This window comes from Zingiber officinale, chromosome 6A, assembly GCF_018446385.1.
Source record: "Zingiber officinale cultivar Zhangliang chromosome 6A, Zo_v1.1, whole genome shotgun sequence".
NCBI lineage: Eukaryota > Viridiplantae > Streptophyta > Magnoliopsida > Zingiberales > Zingiberaceae > Zingiber > Zingiber officinale.
In genome coordinates this window covers 77,094,301-77,112,431 of record NC_055997.1, presented here as the reverse complement: position 1 = coordinate 77,112,431, position 18,131 = coordinate 77,094,301, and the positions used below count along the sequence as shown (strand labels likewise).

The window sequence follows — 18,131 nt, the reverse complement described above, 5'->3', positions numbered from 1 at the left end:
CAAAAAAAAAGAAGTAATAATTCATATTTAACTCGTAAATAAGTAATCAAAGCGAAGCGTCATAAGAATTAGACATACCCAAGAGATGGTCCACCTAAATTCACACGTGTCATTTGACGGTTGGTGGTTACAGTTCGAGAGGTCCTCGGTGACCCTGGAATGTTCGTGGTTCGCGTTGAATCGGTGAGAAAAGCTCCTACGGCAAACGAATCTAGTCATCATCGCCGAGCTCGAGAGTTCCCTTGTTCTTCTCCTCTTCGATTCTTACTATTCGTTGAAAGCTTAGGGTTTCCTTTCCCCGGGGTTCTGTGATTAGGAGGGCGAGAGCCGGCGACCTGCGAAATGGCACAAGCAGTGGAGGATTGGTATAAGCAGATGCCCATCATCACGCGGTCGTACCTTACCGCCGCGGTAGTCACCACCATCGGATGCACCCTCGAGGTGTGAATTTAACACTTCTCTCTCATATTTCTGGTGACCAATCGAATTCGATTATTAGTTAGGTCGTCTGAATGTCAATGGTCATTATGACCTCCAATTAGGGTTTCAATCATTCGCCCGCATGTTCTGCTGTCATTGTTTTTTTTACTAGGAAATGTTTTCTTTTATTGTTTGTTTGCGTTCCTAATAAGCTTATGTCTTTCTCAGATCATATCGCCTCACAAATTATATCTGAATCCTATTCGCATAGTTCAGAAGTATGAGATATGGCGCCTCGTCACAAACTTCCTGTACTTCCGGAATATGGGTAGGAATGATGATTCATCTACTTTGAATCTTGTATTTTGTTGAGTTTCCTAAAATTGATATTTCTATTGAAATTGACGATTTGGAATCTATTTATCGTCCCTGCTTTGTTTCTCTTCCCTTTACCTCTTCCGGTTTACAAGTTAACTAGTTCCATCAGATTGAAGGTATCGAGATACTTTTGACATGATTGGTATCATAAAATTTATTTTGATTTGTTATTTTTCTGAGGATTGGTTTTATTGTCGATACACTATCCTGAAAGATCCTTCAATTGTATGTTTAAACTATTTAAGTGAGAAAAAAAATTTGAATAAAATAACTTCAAAAATTGGATCTTTTAGCAACTAATTTCTTGGTTTCTGTTGTTTTTGCCTACAATTTGAGGTTTGAGTTTAAGCTATTTGCACTTTCATTGGTTAGCACACTATTATATGTGAGAATCTATACTAAAAGAGGTGTATCTTAAATATAATTCACAAGTTCATCTAGCTCTAATGGAAAAAGGTAAAAACCTAGAGCTAACTCTTGATGTGAACCTAGAGATATAATAATCATTTGTTACACTATTAGTAACTATTTTAACATATATTTTCTATGTTACATTGTTATAAAATTTCAAAATAGTTTTTTCTTATTTAAACTTCATCACAATTCCATAATATAGGATCATGGAGGCCTAGCAAGGGATGTGTGAATAGATGACAAGTAAGAGAGTGTACAATTACCGAAGTGAACAAAACAACTGTGGAAGCAGAGTCAAACAATACTAACAACAGGATTTTGTGATTTGAAGACCTCTTCTACTCCACGACTTTAGTCATGTTTAGTGTGACTGTCCTAAAATGAAAATCCACTATAAAGCTCCTTGAAATAAGACAATAATCTCCTTAAAATAGGGTAATTAAGTTCTAACAATTATCCCAGAGAGAACTAGAACAGCCTTGCTCTGTAAACAAATGAGTTCCTAGAACCCTAGGAACTAAGCTCAAGCTTTCTAATTAGATAAATGAAATAAACACAAGAGAGCTGACAAACCTCACTTCTCTCCCTAGAGAATGTAAATGAGCATAAGGAAGAAAGAAAAAGTACCAAATGAGCTTGAAAACTTTAAGAAACTTAAGCTTTGATCAATCCGAGTTCAAGGAGTTGTTTGGGAACTTAAATCATAGGTAGTTGAGGATATTTTAAAACAAAAATCCATGAGTGGACCTGATCGATAATATTGCTAAGTTACAAAACTTCGGAAAAATAATTAAGTTACATAACCTTATTTAAAAAAAAAATACATTCATCATCGTTTGTGGAAATTTTTCCCAAATGATCTTTGGTATATAGTGTTAAGATGCTTAGATGGCCTAATTCGTCATTTCCTTGCACACCATAAAGACGATGTTAATAGTGCAAGTATTCATTTGTTGATATTATTTGTATTAGTTTATAATCGCAACGAAAATAAAAAAATAAAGATGGCATGATTACATCAGAATATAACATCTTGGTCTCATTAATTTATTTTTATACTTTTATTTTTGTTCCTTTGTCTATTTTCTCCTTTTAATAGGTTTTCAGTATCTTTTGTTGGAGCCTTGTATCCTTTTCCAATTAACATCCATACCATTCTTACCTTTCAATATTTAAAATTGATTCCATCATAAGTGGGTGGATGATAGTAGTGGTCATTCCTTGCTTTTTAGATGTTAATCCTTCAGATTTAGATAACTTCTCTTCAATGTCAATTAGAGGCATCGTGAACAGATAGTGAACACAATTTGCTTGTTTTTCGCATACAATTTGCTCTATAATATCCATCTAATGGGATTTTCAGTCAAACAATATCCTCACTCTTCCTAAGGATGAAAATGTAAACATGAAGAAGAGTATTACCAAGAGCTTGAGTTGAAGCCTTTAAACTTTGTCTAAACTTTTGGAGTATTTTGAGCACAAGATATCAAAAATGTTCTTTTATAAGTTTTTTGCCCAAAATGTCTCCAATAGATTATATAAAAAAGGCTTTAATGGATACATTCCAACCAACTCTATTCAACTAAAAAGAAGTCCTCTACTCAACTAGAGTGTGGAATATAGTTGTTGGAGGCCAATAATTTGCTAGCCTCCACTTGACTAGAATGTCATTTAGTAGACTATTTCTCGAATAGAAACATTTTATTCATTCAGAACCCTCATGCATTCAATGGTTTGATATGAATCTAGATAGTCTCACCTAACTTACAACCACTATAAGCCTAGGCAAAGACCTAAGACTGAGTCATGACACTCAGTCAGTTGGAAACTACTATTGGATTTCAATCTACTAGTTGAAAGTTTCACAACCAAGCTTTAGGTATTCCACGCTGAATATTTTCACAATGTTGTAGCATCACAATGTTGCTTGTACTTTAAGGTTTTTGAATATTTTCACAATCATGATTTGTGGGAATAGTGCGCTAGTGAACAGATTTTGGAACAACAAAAGCTGACGACATCTTTATGTCTATCTCTGCTCTTCAATTTTAGTCTTGATATATCAAACATGCACTTATGAGGTAATGGTGGGTTAGCCATCTAGTTTTAGTGGGTCTGTTTTCATGTAAGTGATACTTCAAATTTCCATACCAGTTGTTTTTCCTCATCTAAAAATTTATCTTGTCTGTGATTGTAAAGAGCTCGAAGTCTTTATTGATGCTAACTTGTTTATGTTACTAGATTTGGATTTTCTATTCCACATGTTCTTTCTTGCTCGATACTGCAAACTTCTTGAGGAGAACTCCTTCAGAGGCAAGACAGCAGATTTCCTCTACATGCTGCTGTTTGGGGCAACTGTTTTAACTGGGATCGTTTTCATTGGAGGGATGATACCATATTTGTCTGCGACCTTTGCTAATATATTATTTCTCAGTAATTCATTAACATTCATGATGGTTAGTACTAATTATTACTTTTGTCTAGATCTAAGATGGATGTTAATCTTTTGTTTTTTATGGTTATTTTTGTAGTTATTCTTGCTTTAAATGCTTAATGACATGCATATCTAGGTTTATATCTGGAGCAAGCATAATCCTTTTATTCACATGAGTTTCTTGGGCCTCTTCACGTTCACCGCTGCTTATTTACCATGGGTGAGTTAAACTATCAGTTCTGTCATCTGTGTGATCATTGATATTATACATGCTGTTTAGTTATTTGTACTCTTTACAATTTCAGAATTCAGCCATTAACCTGAAAGTTGAATGCATTTCACATTTTTAAATTCATTTAATTTATTAGTCTCTTTTGAGTTAAGCATTACTCAGCATTAATGTCGAGATTTTCCATGGTTTTCATCTGCACACAATTGGATTCATTCTATGATAACTAATTACTGGTACACTATGATTGATAATTTTATCTATGATTTATGCTCTCTACAAGTTCAAACGGGGACCTCGTTTGCAAAATGAATCATTTAGTAATGACAAATGATAGTTGATCAGGTTAGCTGATAGTTTGGAAGAAATGTAGAGAAATTAGGCAGCCTTGAATTGAGTAGCACAACTTACAAGTTACACCAGATTAATGAGGAAAGTGAAAATATAATGGTTATTTGGATTTTGATTAGTTTCCAGTAGGATTGATTCATTGTCCTCTCTGATTATGAAAAAAGCATTTGAATTTATCATAAAAAAATAAGCTGATGTTCTCCATTACTCTTGAATTACAGATGGTATCATTGAAGTTTAACTATGAAAAACAGCTGTCACTGAATAACAACTTACTTTTGAGATTTGGTACATCCGATCTAATAATTAGAAACAATTTATAATAATTGTCACAGAACAATAACTGAAGCTAATGAGTCATAATGTGGTTTTTGATGGGGAGATAATGAGCATGCTGATAAATGAGGATTATGTTTCTTAAAGATGTTTAAGGTTGCTAGTAGTCATAAGTTTATGAAGGCGCTGCATAAGCACTACACTTGTGCCCATTGGAAAGGATTATAAACATAGGTCTTATTTGCACTTTATATTCACTATGGGGTGGGTGTAGGTTATTTTTCTTTCAAATTGTTTAAGAGTCATTAATAAATATATTTTTTGTTGATACAGTCGACAATAATGTGTCCACATATTGCATGAGCTCTATGTTTGTGATAGGGCCGCCCACATGCACTTCTTAAATCTTCATACTGGTTATTAATATACTTGTGTTTATGGTGCTAATCGTTCATCGTATTAGTTATTGGTTTAATATAACAATTGCCATTTTATATGACAGGTTTTACTTGGCTTCTCTATTCTTGTTGGCAGCAGTACGTGGGGTGATCTCCTGGTAATGCTAAGTTATTTAACTAAACTTATAAAACATAAACAAAGCTGACATTACTAATATCTTTGGTAGAAGTCATGCAAGAAGTTGAAAACACAATAGACAACTATGAATGATTTTTTTATGGAGTAAAATCATTTACACTTGCTTATGGATTAGTGATTATTCTTTGTCCATCCTTTAAGTGGATACTACCGAGTAACTTTGCCAGACATGACAAATATGGAATTTTAGCAAAACTTTGAAAAAAAATATAAATTATTTGCGTATATGCAAAAAATTTAAATTAGTTGCTTGATGAATGATATAAATTAGTGACCTGGTGGAAAAAGGCAAACGAATTCCTATTGTTTGATTGTTTTTAATTAGAAGTTTAGCAGATTTTGGGGCTGTTAACGTGGTATGAAATTTACCAAACTTATTATCCATCATATCCCCATGATACATACATACATATATATTTAATGCTTAGATCAAGTAATGCATTGAGTACGATTTTCTTTAGGGTGGGCAAGTTATGTTGGCTCATATTTTTGCTAGCAGTATGACAACATTGTGGATAGTTAAGTTATTTGGCCTACATGTATGCTTAAAAAGAAATCATTTTCATATCTCCAAGCTTTATTAATTCTTCTAGTTGTAGCGTCAATATATGTATTTCTTTTTAGCATCTAGTTGAAGCTCTTTCTAAGTTCCATGAAATTTCAGCATAACAAAATTCATTGTATGTATGCAATTTAACAATAGAACAAAATTTAAGGTGTATCTTAATACGTACATCTCCTTTTTGCCTCTCTTAACTTGCTTGAAATAGACGAGGAATCCAAATCAATGCATATTTCTAAAAACATATGGTAATCAACTAACCTAAAAGGTGATGGCTCCAATGATGTTTGATTATTCAGACATTTTAATTTCTTAAATCACTCATTGTTTTTAACTGATTCTGTTGCCTCGACTATAGGGTATGATTGCTGGTCATGCCTATTACTTCCTGGAGGATGTTTATCCACGAATGACAGGACGCCACCCCTTAAAAACTCCTTCGTTCATCAAGGCGTTATTCGCAGACGAGACTGTCGTCGTGGCTCAGCCAGGAAATGCAAGGTTTGCTCCTCCGCGAGATCATCAAGATTAACAATGAGCAGCACCAACTGAAAGCCTTTGATGGGTACTTTTGTTGATCCAGCCACAGGCAGTCAATATTACATATCAAAACCTAATTGTGAGTTGATTGTTCTGTCACCTTCCTTCCGGGAGCATTCCCATCAACTAATTTGGTTTTCACCAGTGAAATGATAGTCGTGTTATTCAATTTCATTAGTATCACATATGAATTCTGTGCCTATTAGTGGAGGTTTATGACAGTGAAAATGTGTGTAGAAATTGAAGTTTCTTGGTCTTGGGTTTTTGAGAGATACAAACCTAGTTTGTAAAATGAAGTGGAATCAAATATGCTGAATTGCTGTAAGATTACTGGTGTTGTCGTAACAATTACTGGTGAAATCATTCATGCAATGAGCAACATAAGTTCTTCCATCGGGAGATCCTGTGTATTAACTCCAAAAGCAGAACTAGCAACAAAGAGGAAACTACTTGTATCATTATAAAACAAAACAAGCTGGAAGATTGGAGTCAGGTCCGCTGTTGGACGATGTCAGGGACTTGGACTCGGGTGGCTTTTCGACCTCGGCCACAGCTCGACTGCCTCACCGACAGATTCGTTAGACTCGGGTGGCTTTTTGACCTCGGCCACAGCTCGACTGCCTCACTGACAGATTCGTTAGGCTGCGGAGTTGTATTGTTGTTCTTCTCCTTCTCCCTTGTCTTGACATCGGCCTCTATATCCAAGCGCATACGGACACCATGATCTATGAATTCGCTATTTTTTTTTTATTTTGTTTTAGGAGTATATTATATATATTTAGGATTTAAAATTGTAAAATTTAGGAGTTCGGTTATAATGAGTTTGAGTCAATAAGATTTTCTCTCTAGGGTTTAGGCTTTCCTCTTAGATTATAATGTTCAAGATTAAAAATTTTAAATACTTATGGATTATATTATATGTATTTAGTGTTTAAAATTTTAAGATTTAGAGGTTGGGATTATAATAGATTTAAGCTAATAAAATTTTTCCTATAGGGTTCAGATTTCGCTCTTGGGTTATAATGTTCAAGATAAAAAATTTTAGATGATCTTGGAATATAGTGTTTATCTTTCAAGAAATGTTGATTAAAAAAAATAATTCGGCACCTAAATCACTGTAGTACAGATAGACGCACGGCGTATGGTCAACAACAGATCACATGTATATAAAAGAAATTAATATGCTCCTCTATTTTGGTGCCCGATTCAATGTGCAGGGTATCCAAAAGTAGAGATGATAATAGGTCGAATTCGGACTAAATTTTAATCCTCTGTTCGTATACCCCTCGAACATCGAATATTTATTCTTGTATTCATTAAAAAAAAAAAATCAAATATTTATATTAATAATGTTTTCCCCTTCGAATTATAAAAAATTATTAGAATTAATATCATATTAAAAACAAAGAAAATAAATTATAGCTACTCATAATATCAATAAAATAAATAGTGTGTTTTAGGAATACGTGTGTACACTCACCGAGTATAGGTTTTTTTTTTAAGCTTAAGATTTAGAATTTAGAATTTATATTAGAAATAACTTTTTACAAAAAGCAAGGTAAGCTATGTACAATCGATCCTTTTTCCGGGATCCTGTATGGTGGGAGCTTTATGCACCGAACTGTCCTTTTATGAGTAAAAAAGTGAAAAGATTTAGAGTTTAGGTTATACACATACAATAGTGTAATGATGATTGTGTTATGCCCCGAGGGTAAGGTTGTCCGATGAAAATCAGATAACACCTCCCCTATAGCGGTGACAAATGAAACATGTATACAATGCCACATGATTACTCACAAGCTATCAACAACCCACACGGCTGTAAGTAAATACAACCACGCAGTTTATAATCAACCCACATGGCTGGAAGTAAACACAATCACGCAGTTAATAAACAACCCACACGGCTGAAACAAAACACAGCGGAAGACATAAGCAAAACATAAAAAAACACAATATAATAGACTGACTACATGCTGGCATGACTAACACCATAATGAAACCCAAATTGAATAAAAGTACCCACAAGGCTCAAAACTATATCAAAACAACATAACGCAATACAAAATCTAAATACAAAGTACCAATAGCGTAATACAAAATAGCATGGAAAACTGATCTTGGATGTGATATAGGACTAGCAGGCAGGATCCTCCAAGCAACTCCTCCATCATTTACCTGTTACATGGCGAAAGAAAAACCAGTACAAGGGGTGGTGAGTGTGGATCACTCAGCAAGTAATAAGAACATGATAGTACATAGACAAAAATGTAGGGCGATCAAAGATATATAGTCTCGATAGGAAATAAGAACATGATTATATATATATGACATAATAAATATATATACTCGTATCGATTTAACACAAATAGTATAATGATCAGCAACTCACTAGGGATCAACAGCAAACCTGCTCATAACACTTGGACACACACACACACACACACACACACACACACACACACATATATATATATGGGAGCAACACTCCACCACAAGCAATTCACAGTATGTGGGAGCAATGTTCTATCACAAATAATCTACAGTATGTGGGAGCAATGCTCCACCACATACAATTCATAAGTGACCAAGACGTCTAGCTATCTAGCTAGGGACTGTGCGAGATCACATTACCACAGATCATATGGGAGCAACACTCCACCACAAGCAATCCACAGTATGTGAGAGCAATGCTCTACCACAAATAATCCATAGTATGTGGGAGCAATGCTCCACCACAAACAATCCATAAGTGGCCAAGACATCTAGCTATCTAGCTAGGGACTATGCGAGATCACATTACCACAGATCACTGTGAGATGTCAGGGTCTCTGTCTGTGAGAGATCACTCTACTACAAATCACTATGGCAAACAAGAAGTAGCTATCTAGCTACGGGTTGCACGAGATCACTCTACTACAGATCACTGTGGACAGCCCATGGTATTATAATCCAAGAATAAAACCATAAGCAAACCATCATATATGGGAGCGACGCTCCTCCACAAGAAAATACAAGTGACCAAGACATCTAACTATCTAGCTAGGGATTGCGCGAGATCACTCTACTGTTGGTTAGTCCTAGGAAGATCGTACCGGTTCTACTGTACAAAAATTTTGTACAAGTGTCGAACCTATCCTAATAACCTATTGTGTTCTTTAGAAATTAAATTCGAAATCGCAAACGGAACTTAACATTATTGATTCCAAATTTAACTTATCTATTCTTAATGGTTTAGACTTGGATTGCAAACGATACTTAACATTATTGATCCAAATCTACCTATGTTATAAATTTAATTAAATATTAATTTCAGAAATCAGCTTCCAGGTTAAACATGGCGAGGCACTATGCCTTCTTAGATATAGGAGCAACCACCACTTCCTAAACAAAGCCTTTCAATGAAATCTAATATTTAATTTCCTTATATAACCCTAGGTTTAACCAAAAGGAACAATCGAATCACAAATTCAAAAAACAAAAAAAAAAACACAAACTCGAATCACAAATTCGAAACCTAGAATTATATGCCTCTTGTGTTTGGAATTCATACAAAGAAAAACTAGTATGATGCGGAAAATAATTACTAGTTATACCTTTCTTTGTATGCAATGACCTCTTGATCTTCTATTGTATTCCTCTTCTTATCTCAGACGTTGTGTGGGCAACGATCTACCGAGATGAGAACTACCCAAACCCTTCTTCTTCCTCCTTGCAAGTTTTGGCCAAGTTCCTCTCCTTGAGATGAAGAATTTCGGCCACACCACCAAATTCCAAGGGATGCTAGAAACAAAGCCTCATTTCTCTCCTTCTCCTCCAAGCAAGATCCGGCCACCACCACAAAACTCCAAGGGATGATGCCGCTGACCACCAAAGAAGAAGAGAAGAGGAGAAGAACAAGGACTAGGGCCAGCCACTACCAAGGAAGAGAGGGAGGAAAATAGAATAGAGTTCTTCCTCATGAAGGCACCCCTACCCCCTCTTTTATATTCCTTGGTCTTGGCAAATAAGGAAAAATTAAATAAAATCTTCCTTATTTTCTTTGCCATGAAAAGGAAAATTTAATTGATTAAAACCAATTTCCTTTTCTTAAATATCATGGCCGACCACCTCATTGCTCCAAGCAAGGAAAGTTTTAACACAAAATTAAAACTTCCTAATTTGTTTCCGGAAATTTGAAAGTAAAAATTTCTCTAATAATTTTTACCTTCATGGTTGGTTATAAAAGGAATTTTATAAATTAAAATCTCTCTATTAAAACATGTGGATGATTTCCAAAAAGGAAAGTTATCTTTAAAATTAAAATCTTCCTCTCGATCTACAAATAAGGCAAAGATATCAAATCTTTTGTAGAAACTTATAAAAGGAAAAAATTTATAATTTTAAAACTCTCTTTTAAATCATGAACATGGTTACAAAAAAAGAAAGTTTTCTCAAAATTAAAATCTTCCTTTTAATCTACAAATAAAGAAAGATATCAAATCTTTTCTTAATCTTTTTGTAGAAAGCTATAAAAGGAAAGACTTATAATTTTAAACTATCTTTTAAAACCATGGAATCCACATAAGAAAAATTTTAAAAAAATTAAAATCCTTTTAATTTGATGTGGTCGGCCACACCAAGCTTGGGTTCAAGCTAGGGCCGACCACACAACTTGGCTTATCCTATTTGCTTGGTCGGCCCAAGCTTTGGTTCCAAGCTTGCTTGGCCGGCCGCCTTAGGATGGGTATAAAGGTGGGTATAGGTGGCTATAATACTTTATAAATAAGAGGCTACGATCGGGACCGAGAGGAGGAATTGGTTTTGGTCTCCTGATGAAATTAAGCTTCCCGTGCTCGTCCCAAACACCCAACTTAATTTTATCAATAATAATTCATACCACTAAATAATTATTATTGAACTACCGCACCAATCCCAAATTACATTTTAGGCTCCTTCTTATTATGAGTGTGTTAGTCTCCCTGTGTTTAAGATGTCGAATGCCTACTAATTAATTGAGTTACTAACAACTCACTCTAATTAATATCTTAGTCCAATATTAGTACCACTCAACCTTATCATCATGTCGGACTAAGTCCACCTGCAGGGTTTAACATGACAATCCTTAAGAGCTCCTCTTGAGGACATTATCAACCTATATTACTAGGACACAATTGTTGGTTAGTCCTAGGAAAATCGTACCGGTTCCACTGTATAAAAATTTTGTACAAGTGTCGAACCTTTCCTTAAATAACCTATTGTGTTCTTTAGAAGTTAAATTAGGAATCGCAAACGAAACTTAACATCATTGATTCCAAATTTAACTTATCTGTTCTTAATGGTTTAGATTTGAATCGCAAGCGGAACTTAACACTATTGATTCAAATCCACCTATGTTATTAATTCCATTAAATATTAATTTCCAAAATTGGCTTCAAGGACTACATGGCGAGGCACATGACCTTCTTGGATATGAGAGCAACCACCACCTCCTAGACAAAGCCTTTTAAGGAAAGCTAATATTTAATTTCCTTAAATAACCAAAAAGAACAATCGAATCACAAATTCGAAAACAAAGAAAACACAAACTCGAAAAACTAATTCGAAATACTAGATCTAATGCCTCTTGTGTTTGGAATTCTTATAAAAAGAAATAACTATCATGATGCGGAAAACAATTGCTAATTATACCTTCTCTTTGTATGCTAATGACCTCGAGATCTTCTGCCGTATTCCTCGCCTCACCTTGGACATCGTGTGCGCGACGATCCTCCAAGATGAACACCATCCAAAGAGCTTTCTTCTTCCTCCTCTAAAATCCGGCCACCACCACCAATTTAGGAACCAAAGAGAGCAAGGGAAAGGGAAGGGGAGAGATCCGGCCATCATGGGAGAGCACAAGCAAGAGACTAGAATTAGATGCCTCCTCCTCCTCCTCCTCCTCCTCCTTCTTCTTCTTCTTCTCCTTCTCCTCCTTCTTGTATCCGACCACTTAAAAGAAACCACAAGCAATATATGTGGCCGACCCTAGCATGATAAAGAGCTAGGGGCCGACCCTAAAGAGGAGACTAGAGAGAAGAGAGAAAAAGAATTCATTAACCCATGAAGTCTCTCCTCCCCTTCTTTTATAATACTTGCCCAAGGCAAATAAAGAAAAACTTTTTACAAAAATTAAAATCTTCCTCATGTTTTTCCTTTTTCCTTTTTATTTTTTCCTTTTCTTTCCTCTTGATTGAATCAATCACTAATCATAGATTAGTTTTAATTTGATTGGATGATGATTTAATCCTATTGGTCGGCCCCTTGCTTGGGCACCAAGCAAGGGTAGCCGACCCCCTATAAGGAAAGGAAAAATATGTTTTGTAAAAATTTATAAACTCTTATAAAATTTTATAAGTTCTCTTTTAATTTCCTAAAGCGGATGTTTAAAAAGGAAAATTTTAAAAATTCTCTTTTAATTTCCTAAAGCGGATCTTCTAAAAATTTCCTTTTTAAACACGTTTTCAAAATTTTAAATTTTAAAACTTCTCTTCCTTTTTCTAAAACCATGAGGATGGTTAAAAAAGGAAAGTTTTAAAATTTTTAAATTTTCTTTTAAAACATGTGACTTAATTCAAATAAGGAAAGTTTTTAAATTTTAAATATCTCTTTTAAAACTTGTAGTTTTTTACAAAGAGAAGATTTTAAAAATTCAAAACACCCCTTCCTATTTGAAATATTGTGGCCGACCCTTCCTATGCTTGGACACCAAGCATAGGGCCGGCCCTCTTGAGAGGAGATGTGGCCGGCCATTGCTTGGTCTCCAAGCAATGGACCGACCCCCTTCTTGGAGACCAAGATGGGCCTTTCTTTGGATGAACTTAAGGGTTTAATGAGGTTACGACAGGGACCTAGAGGAGAAATTGGCTTTGGCCTTCCGATGAGCTTAAGTATCCCGTATTCGCTCCGAACACTCAACTCAAGTTCATCGATAATAATTCATTCCACTAGAGAGTTATTATCGTACTACCGCACCAATCCCAAATTACATTATGAGCTCCTTCTTATCATGAGTGTGCTAATCTCCCTGTATTTAAGATTACGAATGTCCACTAATTAAGTAAGTTATTGACAACTTACTTAATTAATATCTAGCTCCAAGAGTAGTACCACTCAACTTCATTGTCATGTCGGACTAAGTCCACCTGCAGGGTTTAACATGACAATCCTTATGAGCTCCTCTTGAGGACATTCTCAACTTAGATAACTAGGACACATATTCCTTCTATAATCAACAACACACACTATAAGTAATACAATTTCCCAACTTATCGAACTTATTGATTTATCGAGTTAAATCTCACCCATTGATAAGTCAAAGAAATAAATGTTGGTCCCTTTGGAGGCCGACAAGAGGGGAGGGGTGAATTGCCCTACAAAAATTAAGCACAAAACCTTTTCGGATATTCAACTAATTAACAAACACTTGTAATAAAAAAAGAAGAGACTAAATTAAAAGATTAGACACAAGAGGGTTTACTTGGTTTGCAATCAGAGGATTGCTAATCCAAGGCAAAGATGACGCACTATCTGATTCTCCTCTGGGCGGAGTAGCCTCTTACAGCGTTGACAGTACAAAAGAATAGAAAGCACAGAAAGAAATGAATTACAAGTTCGTTGATTTAACTGTGCAGATCAGTGCTATATTTATAGCACTGGTCGGGGCACCCCGAAGGGGTTCTGGGCGCCCTGGGGGGGATAAAATTTTATCCCCCAACGATCAGATCGCGTTTGACGTGATCCTGGTCAAAATCCAGGTCCGGGCGCCCCGGAGGGCTCCGAGCGCCCTGGAGGGCTCCGAGCGCCCCAGATTGCTCTGGGCACCCCGGAGCCCAAAGTCAACAGAAGTTGACTTTTTCGTCCGGGACCTCTTCTTTGGTTCAGTCCCACCTCGGTCCGGTTCTTCTCCTCCGGATCAGCTCGCTTGGGTGATCTCGGCCATCCGGAATAGGGCTCATCCGAACCCAAGTTCCGGTCTTCTCCTCGAGCAGCCTTCCTTCCCGATTTCTCGTCCCTCGAACGCCGCACACGTTCTTCTCGTCCATCGGTATCCTCTTCCGCGGTCACCTTGTCCCTCAGACGCACTGAGCCCGTCGGCTCTCTCCCCGTGCCGTCCTTCTCGCTAACCGCGTCTTCCGCTCGACTTCCTGTGTTCCTAAGCTCCTGCACACTTAGACACAAGGGTTAAACAAACGCAGGACCTAACTTAGCTTGTTTGATCACATCAAAACACCTTGGGGTTCCAACAATCTCTCCCTTTTTGATGTGAGCAACCCAAGTTAAGTTAGGGTAAACATATGCAATAAAAATAGTTTATATTCAAATAAATCCAAATATTTTTCAATTGAAAAATTATATTACCTTCCCCTAGACTTAACATACTTCTCCTCCTTTGATCACATAAAAATTGGGGTTATAAACAAGTCTAAGGTAAATTCTCACTTAAAAAAAAAATCTTAAGTGTACAAAAGTTTAAGCAAAATGCCTAAGTAAAGACACTCTTCAGAATTTTTCTTTCGAAAAAAATAAAAAATAAAAAAAATTAAGTAAAGCATTTTCAGACAAACAATCATAAGTTTAAAAAAATTCTTAAAGTTTAAGTTTGAAACGTATTTCAACATTTCCTTAAAAAAAATTTCCATAAAAAAAATTATAAGGCAATTTAAAAAAATTCTAAGGCAATATTCATAAAAAATTTCGAAGGCAGTTAAAAAAATTCTTAAAACAAATTTTTAAGGCAATTTTTTATAAAAAAAATCCTAAGGTAAAAAATTCTAAGTCAATTTTAAATATTTTCTAACACAAATTTGAATAACTCTTTTAAAGCATATTTGCAATAGAAACATTTTCTAAGTTAAACAAAATTTTCAAAGCAAATGTTTAACGACTTTTAAATATTAATTAATTCTAACTTTAATACTTTTTCAAGAAAGTTAATTAAACATTAGATTTCAGTATTTTGGCTTCTAGGCCGTGGCGAGGCACTAGGCCTTCTTGGTTATTGGAGCAACAACCACTTCCTTAGACAAAGCCTCATAAAAAAATTAGTTGTTTAATTTCCTTGCTGAAAATGCTAAGTCTAATTTTAATTTTAAATTAAACAGGTTTTTGGAACCCAGTAGAGGTTCCTACCTACAAGATTAACCAAGTATTTCCTAGGTACATAGATTTTTGATATATTTCTTATTTGACTTTGATGAAATCTATAATACCAATTTAAACCTCTATAATTTCCAAAAGTAGAAATATTTGAACTATTAGATTTTTTCAATCTTTCTATTTCTTCTTTTAGTTTTTCATTTTCAATTTTCAATTTTTCAAAATCCTCTATAAGACATGATTTTGCCAAAATTCTTTTTGTTTCTAAAATTTTATTTTCTAATTTGGTATTTTTGTTTTCTAATTTATACATGAATTTTTCCATTGCCTTAATACCAAAGTAAAGTTCATCAGGGGGTAAGAGGCATACCTCACTTACCATATCAGACTTGAAGTCTGAATCTCCCCCTGCTTCGCTACTTCCATCTGAGGTCGCTCCCCCTTCATCAATGTTGGGTTCTGATGTACTTTGTCCTTCGTAGCTTGCCATCAGTGCTATCCCGACATATTCTTGAACCTCGGACTCAGATGAAAAAGTGTCGTCCCAAGTAGCTTTTAGATTCTTGTGCTTATTGGGAATCTTGCCTTTGTCCTTCTTTAGTTCTGGGCAGTCTTCTTTTAGGTGTCCTTCCTTTTGACATTGGTAGCAACGCATCCTTATTCTATTTTTTGGATTCTTTTTATTTTGCATTTCTTTAAATTTATTAGCTCTAAAAAACTTTTTAAAGTTTCTTACTATGTACGCTTCCTGATCATCCTCTGAGTCTGACTCGAGTTCATCCCTTTTGGTTGCATTTAATGCAATCATCTGGCTTGATTCCTTTGTTCCTGCACACCTGGTTTCATGCAATTCAAGAGTGGAGAACAGTTCTTCTAAAGTACTTACCTCCAGATCTTTCGAAATGTAGTAGGCGTCAACGATTGATGACCATTCTGAGGTTCTAGGAAACGCGTTGAGTGCGTAGCGTATGCTGTCCCGATTTGTTACCGTTTCTCCGAGGTTCTCGAGACCAGTAATCAGTTCTTTTACCTTTGTGTGTAGATTGGCTACCTTCTCACCTTTTTCAAGACGGACGTTCATCAGCTTGTTCCGGAGGATGTCTCTTCTAGCGAGCTTTGATTCGGACGTGCCTTCGTGGAGTTCTAGGAACTTCTCCCAGAGTTCTTTAGCGGATGAATAGCTTCCGATGCGGTTGACCTCTTGAGGCGGCAACACGCTCAGTACATGATATTCCGCATGGCTATTCGCTACAGACTCATTCTGCTCCTTCTTTGTCCAGTGGCTCTCTTCTTTTTCTTCTCCGTCTTGATTCATCGGAGCTACAAAACCATACTTCATAATAGACCGAATTTCAAAATCAGTTCTTAGGAATACCTCCATACGTCGCTTCCAGTCTGCGAAGTCCCCCTCGAATTTTGGTGGAACGATGCTTGGTCCGGTCATCTCGTTGCTTCGATCGGCGGTTAGTCCTCCTGAAGCGCCTTGCTCTGATACCATTTGTTGGTCCCTTTGGAGGCCGACAAGAGGGGAGGGGTGAATTGCCCTACAAAAATTAAACACAAAACCTTTCTCGGATATTCAACTAATTAACAGACACTTGTAATAAAAAAGAAGAGACTAAATTAAAAGATCAGACACAAGAGGGTTTACATGGTTTGTAATCAGAGGATTGCTAATCCAAAGCAAAGATGGCGCACTATCTGATTCTCCTCTGGGTGGAGTAGCCTCTTACAGCGTTGATAGTACAAAAGAATAGAAAGCACAGAAAGAAATGAATTACAAGTTCGTTGATTTAACTGTGCAGATCAGTGCTATATTTATAGCACTGGTCAAGGCGCCCGAAGGGGTTCCGGGCGCCCTGGGGGGATAAAATTTTATTCCCCAACGATCAGATCGCGTTTGATGCGATCCTGGTCAAAATCCAGGTCCGGGCGCACGGAGGGCTCCGGGCGCCCCGGACTGCTCCAGGCACCCCGGAGCCCAAAGTCAACAGAAGTTGACTTTTTCGTCCGGGACCTCTTCTCTGGTTCAGTCCCGCCTCGGTCCGGTTCTTCTCCTCCGGATCCGCTCACTTGGGTGATCTCGGCCATCCGGAATAGGGCTCACCCGAATCCAAGTTCCGGCCTTCTCCTCGAGCAGTCTTCCTTCCCGGTTTCTCATCCCTCGAACGCCGCGCACGTTCTTCTTGTCAACCGGTGTACTCTTCCACGGTCACCTCATCCCTCGGACGCACCGAGCCTGTCGGCTCTCTCCCCGTGTCGTCCTTCTCGCTAGCCGCGTCTTCCGCTCGACTTCCTGTGTTCCTAAGCTCCTGTACACTTAGACACAAGGGTTAAACAAACACAGGACCTAACTTAGCTTGTTTGATCACATCAAAACACCGGTTCCAACAATAAATACTAAATATATGTGTTTGTTATTATATTAGGATTAAGAGCACACACTTCCATAACAACTAAGGTGTAGTTCTTTTATAAAGTTAGTACAAAAAGAACTTACCTAAAATGATCCTACTTAATACACTTGGAGTGTATCAGTGTAATTTATTAGTTAAGATAAACTAATACTTAATTACACTATGACTACTTCAATGGTTTGTTCCTTTCCATCTTAGTCGCGAGCAACTGTTTATAATTTATAAAGAACCGACAACATGATCTTCTGTGTGTGACACCACACACCATGTTGTCTACTATATAAATTAATTGAACAAATTACATTTAACAAATAAATGTAGATATTGACCACTGTGATTCTTTATTTCTAAATAAATATTTATACAAAAGGTAGACTTTTAGTATACACTCTAACA

The 18,131-nt window shown here is 36.3% G+C and overlaps 1 protein-coding gene across 1 annotated transcript; it reads left to right on the top strand.

The window, feature by feature from the left end:
- The first annotated feature begins 171 nt into the window (after positions 1-171).
- On the top strand, positions 172-6,526 carry LOC121996646 (derlin-2.2). The gene is made up of 6 exons (XM_042550676.1): positions 172-441; positions 649-748; positions 3,454-3,668; positions 3,783-3,866; positions 5,005-5,058; positions 6,020-6,526. The coding sequence occupies exons 1-6, from the start codon at positions 343-345 to the stop codon at positions 6,191-6,193; spliced, it is 726 nt and encodes a 241-aa protein (XP_042406610.1). The 5' UTR covers positions 172-342; the 3' UTR covers positions 6,194-6,526.
- The last annotated feature ends 11,605 nt before the right edge of the window (positions 6,527-18,131 follow it).